Below are 22,693 nucleotides of genomic sequence, written 5' to 3' on the forward strand. Positions count from 1 at the left end.
AAAAATTATATAGAGATATCTACAAGTGCATGCTTTTTAAAAAGTATATATTTTCAATATATTTTATAATATAATAAACACATACATTTTTACTAGAGAATAGATGCTTTTATTTAATTAAATATTTGCTTTATGGAGTAAGTATACAAAGATGACTTGAAATAACTGGAAAAAAAACCCTGGTGTAATTACTACCATCACTGAGTGCATCCCAAATCTAAGAATCGTTTTGTGGACTTCGTATAGATTATCCTTAATCCTCACGAGAAGGTTGTGATTTTATCCCCATTTTATAGAGGAAGAAACCAAGGCCCAAGATCAGAAATATCCCCAAGGTCACTGAGCTCGTCATTTGTGGAAACAGAATGCACACCCAATAGGTCTGCTGACTCCTTCCCTTGCCCAAAGTTCAGACATTTGCATAACACAACCGTGGTTTATGCCGAATCACAAACCACCTCTACTCTTATTTACTTAATGCTTTTCTTTAACTTTATTCAGATTTTTAAGAAACCTTAAACCCATTTATTTAAAAAGGAAACCTTACATGGATACCTGTGCAATTGCAGATGTAGGAGGTCACTGAAATGATAAATGGGCTACAGATAAAATGCTACCTAATTCTATCTAGAAACTATTGCCTATAGAGGTCTTTGGACGTCAGGTCTGTTCTTTCTTTTTTAAAAGAGGTTTTTCTCACGTGTTGCCAGAAGTTAAAGACTTCCTATCACTAAACGGAGGAGCATCACTCTCTCTGTGCAGTCACCATTCTCTCATGTGGTACCCAGGCGCCACCTACAGTTGTCTTGAATTCCCACAGTGGTAATGCTCCTGCCCTCAAGACTAGCCTATACTAAGGGTGTGTTTCCTCTCTACAGCTGTGAAATACAGATCACTTCCAAACAGTCCTGCACACTGTGTGTCACGGAGGGGGTACTTCAAATCCTACAGAGTTATTACTAGCAATCAAATCAGATTAGATTATTGTTATCGGTAACGTTTTAGATTTTGTGGAATATTTTCACTTACATTGCTGTATCCAGTTTTATTATCACCATATTGATAAAGTAAAACTGTGCCTATTAATAAAGATTTATGGTTGCTGTCCAGCTGGGTGAACCAGATTTTGCGGTAATTATAAGCGTACACTGATACATTAGTGTTCTTCTGGAGAACTCAGTATCTTTTCAAATATTTTCTTACTTTATCCTCCCTGCATTCCTTCCAGGTAGAGAGGCATGGGTATGTATCACTGTACTTTAAAACTGGGGAAACCGAGACCTGAAACTGTGCCTTAATTGAGGCACACCCCATGGTTCAGAGACAGGGCCTGGCTAAAATTATGTCTTCTGATAATTAAGGAACTGCAGCGAGATCACGGCTTGGCGCAGCTCTTCTGATAGGTGTCAGACGTGGTAGGGTCCCCAGATTTTCAAAGCCATGTCCATTCTTTGCTCCTGCCACCCCTTGCAGAGTGCACAGCCTGGAGATCGAGGGCAGGGACTGTGGCGAGGAGGCGGCCCAGTGGATAACCAGCTTCCTGAAGACGCGGCCCTACCGCCTGGTGCACTTCGAGCCTCACATGCGACCGAGAAATTCTCACCAAATAAAGGACGTGTTCCGGCCCACAGACCAGGTCAGAGGAGCATCCCTTGGCTTTGGTGTGCCCTGTGGAAGGCTGGCTGTCTACAGTCCGTCAGGCAGAGGAGCATGTCTGCTAAGCTCAGCTTTGTCATGTTGCCAGGCGGCCCCCAGGCCTGGCACAGCCTGGACATGCAATAGGCAGAAATAAAGCCCTTCCTTTGGGAGCGTGATCCGTGTTTCCTGTTTTGGGGGATTCTTGCATTTTTGCCCATGAGCATCTGCCTTCCTGTTTATGTAAGCCTTCCAGTGGCAGCAGGGTTTCAACACTGTTCTATGCCGGTGTCTTTTCCACGCCATTGCCATTCTGTAATTGCATGTGGAGTCCAGCCTTTTTACAGTGTGATTGCAATTGCGCAAATGAGTGTTGCTACAGAGATCCACAGACCTAAAATGACCAGACTGGCTCTTCAGGGAACAAGGCCATAAGGGTTCCTTGTAAAAGTAGGGTTGGTAGCACAATGTCATGTAGCACAATTACTATGGCCTTTCAAAAAAATTATGGGCAACATAAATACTCAACGTTGATTTGCGGGTTGTGTAAAAAATAAATATCCATGGAATCAGTGAATATTTTTTATCACTCATAAGGGGTCATCCAACCCAACCACCTTACTAGACATTTGAGAAATTGGAGGCTTAGCAAGGTAAAGTGACTTCCCCAAGGGCACTTGCCCAGGGATGTTCTAGGATCCCAAGGCCATGTTCTCTTCACTCCATCATGTAATTCTTGTTATTGGCAAGGCTATCTGAGTCCTCTGAATCACTGTGACTTTTCTATAAAAAGAACTAAAGAAATACAGTCATGTGTCAACAATGGGGAGAGTTTCTGAGAAATGCATCGTTAGGCAATTTCATCCTTAAGTGAATACCACAGAGTGTACTTACACAAACCTAAATGGTATAGCCTACTCCAGACCTAGCTTGTATGGTACTAATCTTAGGGGACCACTGACATATATGAGGTCCTTCATTGACCCAAATGTCATTATGTGGTGCATAACTGAACTTAGAGAGAGAGAGAGAGAGAGAAAGAGTGTGTGTGTGTGTGTGTGTGTGTGGCAGGGGGTAGGGAGAGGAGAGGGTTCCAGGAACTAGACACATGTGACCTCTGAGAACTTCCCTTGTGTGCCACATTATAACAATTTCTATTTCCTTACCAGATTGCTTACCCAGATGCCAGCCCATTTTTGATCTTTTCTGAGGCATCATTGGCAGATCTGAACTCCAGGCTGGAGAAGAAAGTTAAAGCCACAAACTTCAGGCCCAATATCGTGATTTCAGGGTGTGGTGTCTATGCAGAGGTAACACTATGCCGTCCTTGCCCTTTTTCCTTGGGTTTCACTTTTTTTTAAGGTATGAGGGTCTTCAACGTTGGACTAGGTTATTCCAAAGGATGCATTATTCATTGGCCCTATACTACCCGACAGTTCAATTTTTGGATTTCTTGAGCACCTGATCAGTGCAGACTTCTGCGTGGTGGATACAAATAGAGATGAGGTAGAGATGCTGGTGTCAAGGAGCAGTTTAGGTCTGAGGCTTCTAAGGAGAATTCCCAAGGAGGCGGATTCCTTTTTGAGCCAAATTTGCTTAGCGTGGAATACACGATCCGTGCGGGCCACGGAACAAAGACAGAATGAGCTCACGTCTTGTTGAAGATGACTTTCCCTTGGGGAGTACAGGTATTTGTAGCATGGCTGCTGGAGGGTGGGGGGGTGGAGGGGCTTTGGCCCCAAGCTGAGATGGCACTGCCCTAAAACTCTTCCAGTGCCACCTTCAGTCTGGCCTCAGATGTCTGCACTGTGCCTTAGCAGGAAGGGTTTCCAATGTACCACATGATTCTGGCAGCAGATTTACCCTCATAATTGCCTTTGGAGGTCTCATTTGATTCTCTCCTTGTCTACCGTGAAGACAGAGGTTGGTGGCCGTAGGCTCAGTGAGGAGCAGCCACCCAGCTGTGGGGACTCCACGGAGGCTCTGGCCGTCAGATGGGAATTCAGGAGTTCTGGTTGTGCCTGTGTTTGTAGATGGGAAGGGAAAGGTAAAGGACACAGGAAAGGCCCACTCTTTGTGCACTGGGAAGAATTGAGTCTAAGTGACGAGTTCTAACCCCTTATACTCAGGGGAACAAATTCTGTCTTTCAGTTTTGCTGTGAGGAGGCAGCAAGGTGTGCCGAAAGAGAAGCAATCTAGAAAATTCCTAGAAAATTCATTCCCGCATTCAAACCAGAGGGTCTGAGGTCTGCCTTCATCTTCCTCCCTGACCTCTGCGTGACTTTGTGCAGTCCCTCTAACTCTCACTTCCCTCCCTGGAAGGTGGGGTGACCATTGCTCCCCAGGGTTGCCTTAGAGGTTTGTTAAAAGATCAATTTGGATAAGGTAACTTATGAAAAGTACCAACGCAATGTCAGTCAATGGATGGTAATAAAAGTACGCCCAAATGTTTTATATGAGGTGCTCTATACTCAGTCGCAACACTCCAAGCTTATCATTGTCTTCTAAAGATGGCAAGTCAGCTCCTTGCGTGAGGCGGGTGAACAGCGTGCATTGTCCCTCAAGACCCTGGGGTGGGCTGTCCCTCCATGTTCAGTTCTTGCTCATGCCCACCACAGGTCAGCCTGACTTAGACTTGAGGGAAAATCAGTGTTGGTCGCCTCTGACCGTCTTGTTGATATTCATCTTGCACCAGCTGTGGCCAGGAAAGCCATTTCTCCGGTGGGTTTTCCTTCTCAGGCCACAAGAAATGAGAAGGAGGATTTCTAATTCATGCTCCCATTGTGTTTTGCGTATATTGTCTCTTTTATTCCGGGCAGCAGGCCTGGAAGGTGGAAGCTAGCATTCTTGTTTTACAAGCCAGAAGGGAGGGCCTTGGGGAGGTGACCCGGTTCCTCCGAGGCCGCACCACAGCAAGGAGCAGGGGAGCCGGGTCTCAGACCCAGACCGCGCCACAGGCCCAAGGAGCTCTGAGGGTCTCAGGGGGCATGCGTGAGATCCGGACACCTGGATTCCAATATGCCTGCTCCAGTAAGTGGTCATATGACCCCGGACAAGTCCTTGAACCCCTGGAGGCCTCTGCCTCTTGCAGTTATAAAATGTAGATAATTTCAAATGGCCTCTGCCCAGTTGAAACGTGAGAATCAAGGTTGATAATTGGTGGAGAAGCTTTAAGACATAGAGAGTGCCGTGGAGAGGTGGCAATCGTTTTGTTCCTTTAATGAGTAGAGGAGCTTGGCACAGACAATAGCTTTCTCCCTTGACCACAGCCCCCTTCAAGCTCCCTGCACCATGTGATCTTTGTGTCACGGGTTGTGTTGAGGACATTGCCTACCCCAAAGTTCTGAGATGGTACCACGAGGTGAGAGGACCTCCGAGGTAGGAAGTTTCTTTGAACTGGATCTTGTCCTTGAAGGCGCTCTCCCGCTTTCTGACTCGGAGCATTCCCTAACTGGGAACATTTCATATTTTAACTTGGATGTTAATACCACACTCTGGCTGAGCTGGCCTGTCTCTACTCATGGTTCTGATCTGTGTTTTTCAAAACCTTCCCTATGCTGAGGACTCCCTCACCAATATCCTTACACCAGAACTCTCCCACCACCGTCTCCGTATTTCTCCCTGGATGTCTCATCTCAGCTTCAGCATGTCCAGGACTGAGGGCTGAATTTCCACTCCAAAGCCAGCTCCGCCCGGGCTTGCTCATCTGGGTGGATGGCAGCTCTGACTTCCAGTTACTCAGGCCTCAAACTGGAAACCGCCCTTTGTTCTTCTCTTTCTCTCACTTCCCACGTTCAAACAGTGGACAGATCTTGGTGGCTCTGTCCTCTTCCCATCCTCCTCCACTCCCTCCCTGGGCTGTCACCACCCTCTCTCACATGGTTTTTTGTGATTGCCTCCCAGCTTCTACCTTTGACCTACCCCTGCCATCATACGTGGTCTATTCTCAACACATTGATCAAAGTAATCCTGTAAATGTAATTCGCATCATGTCATTCTTCTCAAAACCCTCTCGTGGTTCTCTCTCTCTCTTCAAGTAAAAAATGGGATCCTTATGATGACTATCAAGGCCTTGTGTGATCCCATGCCCTGCTAGATCCAGGGCTCCATTTCCTATCTCTCTCCCCTTCTCTCTCACTCTGCTCCAGCCGTGCTGGCTCCTCACCCCAGGACCTTTGCACATGCTGGTGTCTATGCCTGGCATACCTTCCCTCACATATCTGCATGGCTCGCTCCCTTACCTCTTTCATTTCCCTGCTGAGGCCTTCCCCTCCCCTTCGGTGAGGCCTTCCCTGACTGCCCCATTCCTGGCTTTGCCTGCACACCCCAGTACCCTCCAGCACATGTCCCCGCCTGACACACTGTGTTTACTTGGGTATTGTTTGTTGTCTGTTTCCCCTATACATGCTCCTTGAGAACAGGACTTGACCACTGCTGTACCCCCAGCTCCTAGAAGAGAGCCTGGCACGTAGGAAGTGCCCACTAACTCTTTGTTAAATGAATGAATGAGTCAAGATTGGCCAATTGAAGAAGGAGGAGGAAGCATTGAGGGAGAGGGAACATGTGCAGGGCTCTGGAGACATGAGAGAACTGCCGTCTTGCAGCCTTGGGGTTCAAGAGGGGACAGGGGCTGAGAGAAAAGGTCCTTGGTGTCAGGATTTTGGGGTCTGGGAAGGATTTTTAGGCAAGAGAGTGACAGAAAGCGGTTTGCATCGTACGAATCTGTGGGAGAGTCTGGAGAAGGGGCCAGGTGCAGCTGGGGGAGAGCTGGCTGTCACAGTCAGCTGGGAGGGAACTGAGCAGCTGCATGGAAGCTTCTGGAAAGCAGACCCACTCATCATCTCAGAACCCACCTCTCAGTGATTGTGGTCCTTCTCTGCTTCCCTTCACGCCCATCATTTGTGCTCCTGGCCCTCACTTCTTCAGCCTTCACTTCTGCCCCATGCCCAGCAGGGAAACTGATGCCACCCTTCTCCCCTCCCTGACCACAGTGTGACCTCCTGCTCATCGTCACCCTGCCCTTTGGACCTATGGGTACCACTTCTGGGAACTTTTGTCTCGCTGGCTGTACTGCCATTGACTGCCCTCTCTTGCTCCTTTGCTGTTTGTCCTTCTCTTCCTCACTCAGGCAGGGGCTTCCAAACTCTCTGGCCTTGGCCGTCCTTTCTACCTCCCCTTGGTGATCACGTCCTCTCCCGCAGCTTCACCATCTGTCACCCTTATGTAGGTCCTTTCCAAATGTCCAACCGTGGACTCCCTCCGGAGTGCTGGGCCCACATTTCCAACTAGCTGTGGGGCATTTTCACATGTTGACATAGCAAACTTGTCCTTACGTGCTCCCCACCCCATAGCCCCATCACCTCCTCAAACTCCTTCTCTTCACTTCGCAGTTTCTGTCAAGGCGCCATATTCTTTCTCCCCCCCTGGCTCGGAGCTTCTAAGTCAGCCTTGGCTCCTTCCTCGCTCCTATTCCTTTCAGCCGCAACCACATCTGCTCCCTTTCTGTTCTGGGCCAGCAGCTAGATCACACCTTCATAATCTCAGTCAGGACCACTGAGTGGTCCTGGATGTGGCCGCAGCCAAGCCTCCCAGAACACCAGTGTGATCTCTTCTACTCTAAAAATTTGTGACAAGTAGTCAGCGTTACGGCGTTGCTTGAAAGGCTTCAGTGACTCCTCGTTTCTCAAAAGGTCTGAACTGCCCACTCCATCATTCAAGTCCCTCCATAATCTCTCCACAATTTGCTTTCCCAGCCTTTATTTCCAATAAAAGCTCTGAGAGGCAAACTGGACCGAGAACCTAATATATATTCTCCTGTCTCCTGGTTGCCTCGAATCTTGCCCCTTGCCCCCACTTAGAAACCCTTGCTCTTCTTTAAAAGCCCGGGTGAGCAGCCAGCTCCCCTGTGAAGTCTGCTCTGATCACCACACCCAGAAGAGCTGCCTCCCTTCTCTAAAGCCACACTATGCTGTGTCTGTGCCTCTCCCACACCCGGATTGTCCTGTTTAAATTTCTTATCACCTCCACGTAATGTGTTCTGGTAGGAAGACTTTCAAGGGCTCTTCAGGTTTAAATACAATTCTGGCCCACAGTGTGAGCTCAGCATATAATAGTTTCTCCTTTTCCTCCCCTTTGCCAAATAGATGCTTTCATTATGGTACAATTTTTACCTTATTTACTTGTGACTCAATCCCTAGTGGGTTTTTTTTTTTTTTTTTTTTGGTAAGGAAGATTGGCTCTGAGCTAACATCTGTAGCCAATCTTCCTCTTTTATTTTCTCCCCAAAGCCCCAGTACATAGTTGCAAATCCCAGGTGTAAGTCTCTCTAGCTCTTCTACGTGGGACACCACCACAGCATGGTTTGATGAGTGGTGTGTAGGTCCGTGCCCAGGATCAGAGTTGGTGAACCCCAGGCTGCCGAAGCGGAGCACATGAACTTAACCACTTGGCCATGGGGCTGGCCCCCTCCAGCAGTTTTTATTGCGCATTTAATTTCCCAACTGGAACCCTCTTATCTCTCTTTTTGGATCTTTTATGGTTTTAGGACTACAGTGCCCCCTAGTGGATAAATGCACACAGAACAGGCTGGGGCTGCTCTAATCCCGTGTGCCCAGCTTTACATGCAGTTAAGACCTATTTTATAATTAAAAAAAAAAAAAAATCTGCGATACGCATATCAAGAACGCTACACGCTATCAGAATTAAATTGTGAGTCTGTCTCTGGCTCGTGATCAACAAAGGCCTGGGCAGGTTTGTTTTAACTCACGGATTTTTGTCTCCAGCCCTCAGCCAGCCCGCACTTCCTTCTGAAGGTGAGGTCAGAACTGCAATCAGATGTCCTTTGTCCCCTCAGCGTCCTTCTTACTAATGGTGGCCCCCTCTGCCTGGAGTCTCCTCACCTTTCTTTTGTGCCTCTCAAAATCTCCATCCTGTGAGACTCAGTTCGGATCCCATCTGTTCCCTAAACTTCCCGGGACCAGAGGAGCCTGAGGATTTCTTCTCTAAAGGCCAGAATAATTCTCACCTGCACAATTACACCGACCCACAGTGTGTGGCCTGATTAGGCTTTTTCTCAAAGTTTCTGGACCTTTTTAAAAGAATATTGATCATGAACATTTCATATATGTGTGTTGTATCTCCCTTGCTGGGTGCCAAGGGCGCAGTGCATTGATTTGGTTTGTCCTGAAAGGTAGGCACCAGTGACCCAGGCCATAGGCTAATGCCCAAGGAGCTTCCTGGGCTGGAGATGTGAAGAAAAACAAGGCTTTGGGGTCTGCTCTTGATTTGTGCATCTCTGGCCAAGGGAGATAATGCAAGATCTACTCAAGGACTTAAGGATCTTAATCCACTTTAGGCATGCACAAAGGGATCTGATACAACCTAGAATAATGCCGCCTCTCCACACCCCCTCCTCTCTTTCACTCTCTGTCCCCTCCGTTCCCCACCCCACCTCCTTGAGTCAAGCAGGATCAGTCAGGGAGACTGCCTGTAGCAGGTGAGTTTCTGTCCCAGTTTTACAAGTAGAGCAGAGGGAGCAAGCATTTCATTGCAGGGGAATGAACTGACATTTCAAAGGCACAGAGGGACCGGGAAGGTCATCCAGGATGGATGTAAAAGTCCGCCATCTTTGACGTAAGTGGCTTCATTAGGTGTCACTTCCTGTGAAGTCCCTACCTAGGGGTGTCAGGGCTCGGGCTCAGAAGTGCTTATGCAAATTTTGTGCTTTATTCCCTAGGATTCGTGGCATGAGCTTCTTATCGGTGACGTGGAACTGAAAAGGGTGATGGCTTGTTCCAGGTGAGTCTCCTCCACCGTGTGCGGGAGAGGGGGGAGGGCCAAGGTCACTCGGCTTTGTCCCTTGAATGATGCTCTGTGTGTGTGTCCAGGTGCATTTTAACCACAGTGGACCCAGACACCGGGATCATGGACAGGAAGGAGCCGCTGGAGACCCTGAAGAGGTAGGACTGGGCGGCTTAGTGTCTCCAAGAGGAAGTGGTGAGAACTCCACTCACACATGGTCTTGAAGCGGAAGGGGGTCCTAATAACTGGGTAATTTGGAAAACATTCCTGGGTGTTTTGGTCCCCAGAATGCCTGCTCGCACAAATAACTTTATTTTTCATTTAGAATTCGTGATTCAAACAAATCAACTTTAAAAAAAAACATTGTTTAGATATTTTGGCAGATTTTATTACAGATGGAGAATTACATGATACCAAAAATTTGTTAGGTGTGATAATGGTATCGTGATGATATAAGAAATATCTGTATGTTTTAGAGAGGTGTGTTGAAGTATATAGGAGTGAGGTGACGAGCTGACATGATGTCTGGGACATGCTGTATACTATTTTAGCAAAAAAAAAAATAAATAAACAAGGACTCATGGAAAAACCTGTCAAAATCTTGATAAACAGAATGTGGGTGATGATGTGTCGGGATTCACTGCACTATTCTTTCTACCTTTGTTTCTACATTAAAATTTTCAAAACAAAAAAATGTTAAGTTAAAGACAATTACAGAGAATAAGTTTAAATTGCATAGAAAAATAGTTAAGATAACATTAATTTTAAAAAGCTGATGACAAAACAGTATAGATAGTATTTACTATTTTATTTTTTAAAATTTTGTTTAAAAATATATAAATGTATATAAGTAGATAAAAGGCTGGAAGGTTATGAACCAAAATGTTAATGGGGTTACCAATGCCTTTTGGTAACGGAATTGTGGGGAAAATATATATATTCTTTTTTTTCTTTTTTAAAGATTGGCACCTGAGCTAACAACTGTTGCCAATCTTTTTCTTTTCTGATTTTCTCCCCAAATACATAGTTGTATATGTTAGTTGTAGGTTGTTCTGGTTATGGCATGTGGGATGCCGCCTCAGCATGGCCTGATGAGCGGTGCCAGGTCTGCATCCAGGATCCGAACCAGTCAAACCCTGCACTGCCAAAGCGGAGCGTGCGAACTTAACCAATGGGCCACAGGGTGGCCCCCACATATATTCTTATATGTAGTCTCTAAATGTGTGATAATCAGCCTGCATTACTTTTGCTCAAACAATAATTCAGGATCCATGCACTTCAGTGCTGTTATCTGCCAAATCTGGGACCGAGATCTTGCTGAAACTCTGAATGTGAACTAATGATGCTGGTCTTCACTGGTCCCTTCCACGTTGAAGGCAGGGTCACAGGTGTGTGTGGGGGTGTCAGGTCTCCTTGCTGCAGCTCCTGAGACCCTCAGCCTTGACCCTGACTTGTGCCCCCAGGTGTCACTTGTAGAGGGGGTGTGGGGAGGAAGGGAGGTTGTGACAACTGCTTTGGGCAAAGCCCTGGAAGACTTGGGGAAGGAACGCAGTTGAGGTGTGGCCATGTGACGTCAAAACCATCATGAAAGAGCACATTCCAGGGAAGTCATGCTGGGGTTTGTGAGACCAGACTCGCCCGCTGCAATGTGAGTCCTGTTGCTCACGGCCTTTTTTGGGCCAATGATTTAGGTCCCTTTGATCAGCACTAGTCCCTCCCTCCCCATCCTGCTGTTTGAGAATCTACTCTCTGACCCCGTCCCTGGGCCAGCTGAAGCCTGGGGTGACTACTGTCATCCCAGCCTACGCGTTACCCCCAGGGGTGAGACTCTAGGCCTGACGTCTCTGGCCAGCACCTGAGTCCATGGAGACCAGCGTCCTGCATGAGGGCCAGGCTACAGCAAGGTAGACAGCTGGCATGCAACAAGCCAGGCCACAAGGCAGAGAGAGGGAGTCAGGAGTGAAGTCCAGCACGGTGGGTCAAGGGGAGCTAGGGAGAGGAATTCCTGAAGTGAAGAGCAATGGCTGCTTTTCATCTGAGTGCCCCCCTTGGGTGTGGATTTGCAGGGACAATCAAAGAGGGGCTTACAGACCAGCCTGAGGCAAATCCCATCATTTTGAGGAATGTTGTATTTTTCTCAACACTCAAAACAGCATTAATTAATTTTTCTGCAAAAAGTCAATACGAAGGAACACTTAACATGTGTACATTTCACTCCATGTAAATCTTACTTCCCCTAAAAAGTAAAGAACGTTTTAACACTAGGAAACGATATGCCAGCTGAACCGTTTAGGGGTGAAGTCTACTCATGTCTGCAACTTACTTGGAAATGCAAAAAAGTGACGATGGGTTGACGGATGGACAAATTCATGATAAAGGAAATACGCTGAAAAGTTATGTCTAGAGTGCAGGTGATTGATTGGTAAATGGGTAATGGGATTGGTAAATGGGTGCTCGCTGTAAAATTCTTGTAACTTGTTTGTGTGTTTGAGAATTATCACAATAAAATGTGGAGGGAAGAGTTCCTGTGCGTGGTGGAACACTGGTGAGGGGAGCAGAGTTTTGAGAAGCAGCAATGCCAGACATAGCTGTTCCTCAAAACGTGCTTGCTCCTCTCCATCAGAACAAACCAGCATTCCATCTCCCTGCTTTCCTGTGGCTGCAGAGGAGCTCCAAAGAGAAGAAAGGCAGGGTGGGTCAGGACAGAACCCTTGATGGGAGTCAGGAAGCCTGCTCTGTCTCACATGACTTGTGATCATCAGGACCCCTCTCACTCAGGCTGTGGGTGTTCCCTATAAAATAAGCTGGGGACGGGGCAGATCTCAATGATCCTATGTGCAAACCAGCCAAGTGATCTGGGGAAATGATGGTCGTCCTTTCTTATGAAAAAGAGAGCATGTTCTCTCTCTTCTTCCAGCACATTGCTTGGTGCCTGGCACCTTTCCCTCTGGATTGCGAAAGTTCTGTGCTTGCAGGAATAGCATCCTGAAATTTCTCCATGGGTTTAGGCTGATTCTCTGAATCTTCTGAATTTTGGCACCCTCCCTCCATTGGGAGCCTGTGTTTATAGAAGGAGCGTGATTGACCCCAAACACAGAGTGAGGGCAGGCAGGCGGGGGTCACAGGGAGCCAGCACAGCTCTCCTGATCTTCTGCAGGCTTTCTGCAGCCCGACAATCCCACCGTAATTGCTTCTAATACCCCAGGAGACGGAGCAGCCAGCCTAGGTGTCTTCCCCTATCTCTTCCTGAGATTTAAATTGCCATAGATGTAGTAATTTATGTTCTCTGCAGGACAGGTGGCCATAAATCGGGAAGAGAACGGCCTGGCTGCATGACATAAATCATGGGAAGCGAAGAAAACTGGTGTCAAGGACGCCCTCTCCGCTCTCGGGCAGGTTGCTGGGAGCTGCATGGCCTTCCATCTGCCTGTGTCCCCCCTACCCCCGGTGCCCAAGGGCCTTGTTGCTTCTGAGAATGCGAGTTCTCAGCAGGGAGACCTCTCTGCCGGCCTTAACTACTGATGTCTGTCACTAACAGGCAGGGTGTAAGTTGGCAAAGCAAGGAGAGAAACAGAAATACGTCTGGCACTGCAGGACATCTGCAGGCCGGAGGCACGAGGCCTGTCTGCCAGCAGCAGAATATGAAGATGGAATTACTCTTTGCTTTCTTAAGGGAGAGTGACTTCTACACTGACTTCCACGGCTTAACTGGTGCGAGCCTGTCATTGTTGCTTCCTTAACGTCTTGCTCCTAATAGAAAGAACAAAGCACGTCAGCTCTGAAGACGCAAAAGTTTTGTCGGATGCATGAATACTTTGACAATAAGGACGTCTGCCACTGGCCGCTTGGGTTAGGCTGTGCTGTGCTGAGCTAAAGACAGAAGGATATAGTGGTGGTGATGCTGTGGGAGGAGACAGACACTCCTACCCTGATCTGGCTCTGTCTCACGCTACTTGTGTGACATTGGCTAGTCATTTAGCATCTTGATGACTCAGTTTCTTTATTTGTGAAAACTGGGCTAATCCCACCTCTCCTGGTTCGCTCTTCTGGTTGATTAGAGTAAGGCAATAAGTACGATATTTTTAATAGATGGGAAAAAACTGTACACAATGACCTTCTGGGCTATGGTCATTGATAGCCTCAGTTTATAAACTTGACACCTTCTGGGAGAAGGAGAAGCCTGAAGACACTTCTCTCTGTTCTCGGAGGCTGAGTAAATGAAACCCCTCTCAAACTCGCTCAGCCTCCGGTGCTCCTCCCTCCATGGACGTTCACAGTGCTATTTAGTTCTTAACCTGGCCATAGGAGGAGTAGGTTGTCAGGCCTCAGAAGTGGCCTGTGCCCCTTGATGGGGACCCAGCAGTGACCAGACACCCCACCCGTAGTCATGGCCTGGGCATTGACCAGTAAATGCGTCAACCAGGCAGAGTAAGTAATGAGCAGCCCTCACTGGTGCACAGCACTTTACAGTGTTTCCATCCACACTACACCCTTTAGAAATGGAGACCTCTGTTTAGGTTAAACAAAATTGTTTGGGCCTCCTGCTCATTAGAGTATTGCATATTTTATATTCATAGAAAGAGAAAATGCACTAAGAAATGAGCTTTTAAATGAGTTTATAATTTATTAATCCAAACAGAAATATATCTATATTTGAAAAAAAGTCATAGAAGATCCACGTGTGAGACAGTACTGTGTGTTCAGTCTGTTGAGCACCGCTTGGTGTGCACGGGAATTCATAGCCGCTTGCGATACCTCCTCAGCCCCACAAGGGGTCGCTGGTGTTCTCATTTCTCGGGTCTTCCCGCGGGCCCTGCAGAGGCGGTGTCCGCAGGAGCTGGAGATGGGAGAGGAGTTGGGATGCTGGAGGGCCAGCCGGCAGCCACGCCGCTGCGGCCAGCCGAGAGCCACTTCTCCACTCCCAGAGCGCGTCCCGCTTCAATCCCTAGACAGTGAAATGGACTGCCACCTGCAAACCAGGCGCCCAAAGCTGTACTCGTGCCTACCACCCCCTCGCCCCAGCCCGCGCAGTTTAAGCGGCTGGGCCGAGAGGGGTGGCGGCTCCTTTGGGTCCGAAGTTACCTGGTGGGGGACTGAGTGTGTGAGTGGTTGATGGCAGGGGCAGGTGAAACCTGGGAGAAGCTAAACCTTTGTGTAGAAGGATAGATATTAACCCCCTCAATTCTGAGGCCTGTGCTTGCATTCCGGAGGTATATAAATGACCAGGCTCGCATCCTGGGTGGGAAGAGTCCTGACTCTGCAGGCAGCCAGACCTGGGTCCTGGCCCCAGCCTGACCACGTTGATCTGTGATCTTAGGCACATGGGTTACTCCTCCGAGACCCACCTGTAAAGTCGGGATAACACAAAGTCCCACGTAGGCTTGTTGTAAGGATGAAAACATAATATGTGCCACGTTTTCTACAAACTGTTAATGTATGATGCACAGAACTCTGACTCTCAATTCTCTCTGGGGATAATCAGAGCAGGGGACCCCAGGCTACAGAGCTTGGCAGCAACAGGCCATATTTCAAGCCATAACAGTAGCTGATCTGCCCCTGACCCTGAAGAGCCCACCCTCCCACAGCTGCAGACCCCCAGATGTCCCTGGTATTGCCTGCTGATGGGAGAGGCAGGCTAGGAGAGGTGCCTGGGTTCCCAGGGTCCAAGGTCATTGCAGACACCTGACTGCTGAGCGGGGGGTACTCTTGGCAAGTTGGGGCAGCCTGGGTCAGTAGCTCAAGGTTTTCACTCATTGGTTGATTTATTTATTTGTTTGCTCAACGAACATTTTTTGAGCGGCTCCAGTGTACCAGGCACTGTGCAAAGCTGCGGGAATACAGCAATGAACAAAACAGACATGGAGCCTACGGACATGCAGCCTGCAGGCTGAGGAGGAGCCGAGCTCCCCAGAAGGAGGCTCTAGACAAGACCTTCTCTGTTTTCTCATTAGCCATTCTAATTTGAAGATCAAAATTAGGACCAAGTTGTTGCAATAGTTTCTTTTTTTTTTAAGCGTGGTAGAATGAAATGAATAATTCCTATAAAAATGATGTAAAATTGGAATTAGCTTAAATGAGAAACTGAAGGAAAACTTTCTCCTAGTGGAGAGTGGGCCAGAGAAGGGAGAATCTTGCTGTGTTATTCCCGCACATCTGCTGGTGTGCGTGCTTCCTGGGGCTTCTTGCATTTATCTTCCTGACAAAGATGTTCACACTGCTTCGAATAGAGGGTTTTACTCACCAACACATTCATCCATTTAACGAACGATTGTGGGCCGCTGGTGACATATGAGACCCAGCGTTGGATGTGAGCAGTGCGAGGGGGTTAGACACAGTTCCTGCTCTCCAGGGACTCCCTGTCTTGTAAGACAGATAGATGTGTGCCCTGACACTGAAGGACAAGGCATGTGAGTGTTTGAGGGGCAAGCAGAGAAAGTTGAGGAGGGGGAAATTACGCCTGGCTGGGGGATCCTGGGCTACCTTCCTCGGAGGTGTGGCATTTGAGTTGGGCCTTGAGGAAAAGGTAGAATTCTAATGCGTGGGGAACGGGAGGAGGGCATCCCACAGGAATCTCAGAGCCTGCAAAATGCAAAGATGAAAGGATGATGAATCCAGTGCAGTGCTGTGTAGGTGCCTATAAAAGGAGCAGAGGGTGACAGGTTTGAAAAAGCTGGCTGGGGCCAGGTAGCGAGCCTTGCACGCCAGCCTGACGAGTTGGAATGTTATTCTTTAGGCTCTGGGGAGCCGTTGAAAGTTTCTGAGCCCAGGAATGATAAGACCAGAGCAAAAAGAGGCAAGTAATATAGTGTAGTGTCAACAATGAATTGAAAGAGGGGGAGGGGAGGATGGGGAAGAGAGGTTGGTGAAGAAGTTAGTACCATAGTCGGAGCCTGCTTGAAGCAAGCTTGTGATACTAGGAGAAAAGTGAGCAAATTCATATGATGCGGTGTAGGAAGAGCCAGTTAAGCTGTGGCAAGTGAGGGAGAAGGTGTAAAGGATGACTCCCGGGCTCCAAGCCTGAGTGACTGGTAGGATGATGGTTCCAGTGACAGACATGGAGCAGGCAGGAGGAGAGAAGCTTAGAGAAAAAGAAGGTAATCAGGTATGTCTCCATATCTTGAGTACTTCATCTCTGAATGCTGAAAAAGGAGACATTACATGGAGGAAAGATGTGGTGATGTGGCCATTGGCTGTGTCTGTGTAGTTTGTACACTGGGTGGGCTGTTCACTGCACAACTCCAGGAGGCGCTGTTCTGTTATGCTGTGATGGGAATGGCGCTCTCTGGAGCTGGGCAACATGGTGGCCCTGTGTGGGGTGGATGCTCACCTCCGCTGAGAAGAAACTACATGTTGTTGGAGGTCTTGCTTCTGTTTGGCACTGACTCATCACCATCTTTCTCCTTCTGCAGTTACCGCCTGTGTGACCCTTCTGAGCAAAAGTTGTATGGAAAATCACCTCTCTTTGGGCAGTATTTCGTTCTGGAAAACCCAGGGACAATCCAAGTGGGAGACCCTGTGTACCTGCTGGACCAGTAAGAGGAATCCTATGTCCTGGACTATCAGATGCCCTAAAAAAAATGTCCTCAAAAATGCCAACCCTTGAAGCACAGAGTTTTGGAACTGACACCTCAGCGTTTTCTTTAGATCTGTGATTTCCAAGTTTGTTGTCTTTTGGACTTCCTTGCATCTCAATGTTTCCAGTGTCCCAGTGCCCAAAACAAAGCAATATAGTCTTGATAACTTAATAGGACTTCTGTAAGTCACTTAAATGACAAGATGCGATTCTGAAAATCCTTTGTTTAACTATGATTGTGGAATAATTCTTTCTCCTTCTCCATTCTCCTACCCAGAGGGCTAACCTCCATCATCTCATTACCGCTTCCTAAGGAAAGAGGGGAGAAGAGAAAGAGGAAGAGTGGGCAAGTGAGAAGAATGTTCTGGAATGCTCTATTACCTCGTGCATGGGGCATGCAATGGAAATTAAGTAGTTCCCCAAATAAGGCTGGAATGTCACTTCCCGTTTCACCTCAAGCCCTAGACTAGCTTTTGAAAGGGCATAAAGAGCCTAACTTTCAGGAAACACTTCAGATGCTAATTTTCCATCAACATCTTGGATCTGGTAATATTGCCTCTCAGACAGCATCCATGAGGATTTGATTGATCCTTCATAGCACGCAGTGCCTCTGAGCTGTAGGGCAACAGAAATGTCAGGGGAGAAAATCAACTCATGAGAGCAACACTGCTGCCAGATTGTGATATGGAACATGTGAAAAGCAAGACAGACAAAAACATCCTTGCCGTGAAACAAAATATCAAATATATTTCATTTATGATCCAAAACTTTCCCCAACATGTGAGAGTGGACAGTAGCACCAGAAAGGGGAAGACCCCTAGTCATGTTGTCTGAGATGCTGTTTGATGGTGCCCAGGGAAATGATGGTGCCCTTCTTGATATCAGAGCAAAACGAAATGATCTTGAAAGGAGAGGAAGCACTGACTGGTGCTGAATGACAGCTCAGTCCACGCTGTTGAAAAGATTGAAACCTGTGGATGGGGTTTAGTTTTCTATATTAGAAATTTTCTTTGAAAAAGCAGGTGGGGTACCCTCCAGGAGCCTTCTGCTTCTCTGCTGTAGGTGTTTGATTTCCTTAAAGCATAGCTATGCTCTCATGGAGTCCTCCTGGATCCTGCTGGTCCCGTCAACTCATGGCTGAGTGCTCGTCCTCCAATTCAGGGCGGAAAGTTCTAGCGTCCATGGATAAGAAGAAACATGATTGTGTGATTTAAAATAAACCTCTGAAAACCTTTCAAAGGAGAAAGGAAAGCATATGTCACTTCATTTAAGAACCAACATCTCATTTTTCTACTGATCGAATTATAATCCTCTAAGATCTCATGAAGTATATCTTTTATTGCCGCTTTGTCAATTTTGATTGTGTTAGGAAGCTGACTAAATCATGATGAAATATTTCAAAACCGTAAATAAATGGAAGCCGCTTTGAATACTTTCAGATATTACTAACCTCTTGGCACAGAGTCAGGCTTTGAAGCTGACTGATGTGGATGGGCAAAGCCAATAATTCTGCCGCCGGACCAGAGCTGGGTCTCTTACAAATGGACCCGCCTACAAATGAGCATTCCTAGGTGAACACCCATCTTTGAAGGATTTGATTGTCAAGTAAACATGCTTTTTACCAAAAGGTGGGCATTTTTCCACTTTGATTTTATAGAAGAGGTTAGTAATCAACTGGAATCTCGCCTAGCTCTGAAATAAAGTTACAAATGAACAGGTGCATGTGTATATGTTTTCTGGTTGGTGGATTATTGCAATTTGTTTTCTGCATACTTGGGGTGAAGTGGAGAGTCAGAACAATTAATCAGATAACCTGGCCCATCGTCTTCCCCGATGCATCCACTTTATGCTAAAGTTACAGACAGATGGAGAGAAAAATAAGAGTTCAGCACATAGCATTACTAATGGGACCTAAGGAACCCATGGCAGAATGCACATGGGACTTAGGAAACCATGTGAATATTGGATTGAGAGCGGCCAATAATTAGGCACTGATGAGAAACTCAGGGTTGGTTTGTTGGCTATTCCTAGATACTTGTAATCAGTGGCGAGCTAAATGCCTTAGATCTGAACTTCCAACCCTTGTAAATAGTAGCATCCACCTCCCCAGTGACCCAATCTCTGTCAAGGGCTACACTTCATGCAGGCCTTGTCATTCTCTGCATTGCAGGGCAATCCTCATATGGAAGGGGTAGCCTAACACCCTCCTCATTTGTCGGGAGTCTCCTTCTGCTCCTCAGAATGTGAGGAAGATTTCCGTTTGAAGAGAGAAGTTCCAGTGACCTCTAGAATCTCAGCGTAGTTGCCAAGCTTTCTGTCAGGGAGATTTAAAAGCCATTTACTTGTGTTTATTTTGAATTTAATGAGTTGGTTAATGCCAAAGGCAGGGCTGATGTCTCGTTTATTTTGGATACTGAACATTCACACTCAATTGCACTTGAAATATAGGATCGGGAATATAGATCATCACAGACTCTCAGAAAGGTGATGGACATTCAAGTTCAGGCCAAAAAAATCCACCTTGATGGGTGTTTCATTCTGGGTGACAATTTTATGTTGCAATCACAGCAGAGAGTTACAAGCCCAGAGCTGGAGATTTTGAAAAGGAGAGTGTGGGAAAGAGTCTGGGCTGGCTGTTGAAAGGCTTACTTTCTCGGCTATTCCACAGAAAAAGCTAGAACTTTACAACCAGGAGATAAAAGCAGCAACTTATACACACGGAGCAGAAAGAAATCAGGGTGGGCCTGATGGAAATAAGGCAGGTGTCTGGCAGTGAAATATACTCCTTTCCTCCTTCTTCCCTTAGTGCTATGGGGGCAGAGTGAGGAGATGCGCCTGTGGAACGGCTGCCAATTTGGTAAGAGTGTGTGTGGAGGCCAGGCAAGCTTGACTAGCCAAGTGTGACCTTGGGAACCCATCTGTGAGGCTGTCACCCACTGTGATGAAGTGCCAGGCAGGTGCCCCCAGAACTCTGAGAGGGTGACAAATTAAAGCAATCCATGATGGTGGAAAGCAGATATATGAGTCACTCAAAGGTGCCAGAGCAGCGCTCAGACCAGATTTCAACATTAGGTCTAACCAGGGTGTTGGTGCTGCACCGTAATAACACTGCACTGCCGTAAGTTTTATTGGTCCACAGAATTCTGGAAGTTTTCTTGGAGGGCTGCTCCTAAAAAAGAATTCCACAGACCAATAACTTTGGGAAGTCCTGCCTGCCTCACTCCTCTTCAAAGGCCCAGCAGCCCCTTGAAATCTCTGCAGACCTGTGGGGAAGAATTCTGTTTGTGTCTAACAGCACCCTCCCCAAAATTCTGTTTCTAATCACCTTTCGAGTAATGCTGCTCTGGTCTCTAGAGGGAGCGCCAGCAAGGGGCAAGGAAGAGTGATTAGCAGGAGAGGTGCATTCATAGGAAGACTGAAGAAACTAAAAGGCTCCCTTGCCACATGGAGAAGGCCTCTCTTGGGATGCTTCCTCTTGTCTTCTCCCTCATCCCTCTGACTGGGGCAGAAGAGTGGGACTGGGGCTTAAGAAGTTGAAGGAGGTGTGGAGAGGGTATCTTAGACCAGCTCTCCTATTATGGGTCTTAGGGAGAAGCATTCTCTTTCTTTGGACTCATCTCCAAACCTGCGTTCATGGATGGATAGGGTGGATGAGGGTGAGTGGGGGAACACAGAATCTCTAGTCCTGGCCTTAGGACAGTGCCACATAATAATAGTGCTCCAGGATGCTTCGTGCTCCAGGATGCTTCATGCTCCAGGGAGGGGTGCTGTCTTTCTGTCTGCCAACTTTATCTTTCCATTGCAACTCCTCTCAGTGGGAGTTGTCTCCCACCACATTACGCAGAATTACTCCGGGGGTCCTACTGTCCCTGACCAAACATATTTATTCACTTTATACTATGATTTCATATTCACAAGAACAGACATTGTTGGCTTCTACCACTTTCTTAGAAATGGACAAGTGAGTTATGATAGCATCTGAAGTTACCCAGTTTCAAGCAAGGAGAAGAATCTGGCTCATTACCACCAATGTTCCTGGAATTAGGATAGTAAAAATGTACCTGAGGTATCCCTTTGTCTGCTCTGACTGCACCATCTTCAGAGGAAGAGGCCCAGGCCACTGCTGTGACTATGATCCTGCTCTCCCTCAAAACACAGCTGATAGGGGACCAGTGGGGCCAACTGGTCCCATGCTCTTCAGCCTAGCCTGGAGAGAGGAGTTGCTTTCATCACATTAATAGTCTTCCTGGACAGGCTGTAAGTTGTATTAAGTAACAAAAGGGGCTGAGAAGTGACTTCCCATCCAACTTCTTCCAAGGCTGATTTTGATGGGTGGGTCAAGTTCACTCACGTTTGGCTCTTAACCAATCTAATCTATTCACCCTTGGTGGTCTTCAGTTGTGCTCCTTTGCCTTCACAGAGCACTCTAGACTGCTCTTCCTCCTTCCTCTCTCATGAAGCTTACAGCTCCTGATTCCTTCTCTTCATTCTCTTCTCTATACCCTCTACCAACCCCTGACTGGTGTCTTCAGTGGTGCAGATTCCCAGTCCTTGTGGAGCCTTGGGGGATCTAAGTTGAGTCCAGCCTCTCTCCCTCTCTCTCTTTGGGATTCGCTACATACATACAGGACTACTGTAAGTAAAGTACTATTGTCATAATTATTTCTGATTAATATTTTTACACTTAATAAAAAATTGAGTTTACTTGGTCTAGGAGAAAGGCACCTTCCAGATGACTTGCCCAGCAATTAGAGCAGCTTGTTAGTCAGAGGCCCAGGATGGCCGAGGACAGCTGGAGAGCTCTTCTTTGCAAGCAGCTCTGGTTAACATCAACCAGGAAAGCTTTTTGTAAACACATGAATAATTGATTGTCCAGTGCTCACATAGCTACCGAGGATCTGAGCCCGTATGACTCATTTGCGAGCCATTCCTGTCGTCTGGATGCCATAACATTGGAGGAATGATGATCGTTTCTTGGAGATTCTTCTGTGGCCAGAGTTGCCAAGACCAAGGCTGTAATGGTTTGTTATGATGACCTTTGTTATTCCATTAGGCTCAATTGCTTTAAAAAATGATGTGTGCATACTTTAGGAACGGTTTTACCCTTTACGTTGACCTGACATCATAGTTTATATTACAAAATGTATTAATGACAGAGGAGTGTTTTCATGTCCCAAGGACAAATTTTAACAACCATAATCTGCCCTTAGTCATCATAAATATAAATGTATTGGTCAAACAGATCTCGTTAATGTGGCCAAGATAAATGCAAGTCTATATTTTAAGGCAGTTGAAGTCCTAGAGAATATATTTGGAGCTTTTTGTGAGGCTAAGAGATCTTGTATATGTGCTATCAAAAGGCTGAGAAAATTAACATGTTTCTCCTCTGGTTTTGCGTTGGACAGATATAAACGTCTTGGGGATGTCGAGTAAGATTGTTCACATAGTTTCTGGACGCCACTAATGCCTGGTGGGGTGAATCTTAGTTCTTAAAGGCGTATTCTCATTATGCTCACAGTCCTTTTGAAAAGAAACAAAATAAGGATTTCAAGTTTTAGCAATGTATTGCTCAACCACATTTTCCTGAGTTAGACGGCATCTTAAAGTTTTAATTATGTTAATCCCCTCTGCCCCAACGTCATGCTTCCTGTGGGAGGATTCCCCTTCCCACAGATGTGTGTCTGA

General features: G+C 46.9%; 1 protein-coding gene across 1 annotated transcript in view; it reads left to right on the top strand.

Annotated features, from left to right (window-relative positions):
• Positions 1–18,726, top strand: part of MTARC1 (mitochondrial amidoxime reducing component 1) — a 33,350-nt gene extending 14,624 nt beyond the window's left edge. Inside the window, exons 3-7 of the mRNA XM_023632809.2 lie at positions 1,474–1,636; positions 2,805–2,945; positions 9,371–9,432; positions 9,522–9,593; positions 16,845–18,726. Of these exons, the coding sequence (XP_023488577.1) occupies positions 1,474–1,636; positions 2,805–2,945; positions 9,371–9,432; positions 9,522–9,593; positions 16,845–16,971 (565 nt within the window). The 3' untranslated portion in view covers positions 16,972–18,726. The remainder of the gene's footprint in view (positions 1–1,473; positions 1,637–2,804; positions 2,946–9,370; positions 9,433–9,521; positions 9,594–16,844) is intronic.
• The last annotated feature ends 3,967 nt before the right edge of the window (positions 18,727–22,693 follow it).

This window comes from Equus caballus, chromosome 30, assembly GCF_041296265.1.
Source record: "Equus caballus isolate H_3958 breed thoroughbred chromosome 30, TB-T2T, whole genome shotgun sequence".
NCBI lineage: Eukaryota > Metazoa > Chordata > Mammalia > Perissodactyla > Equidae > Equus > Equus caballus.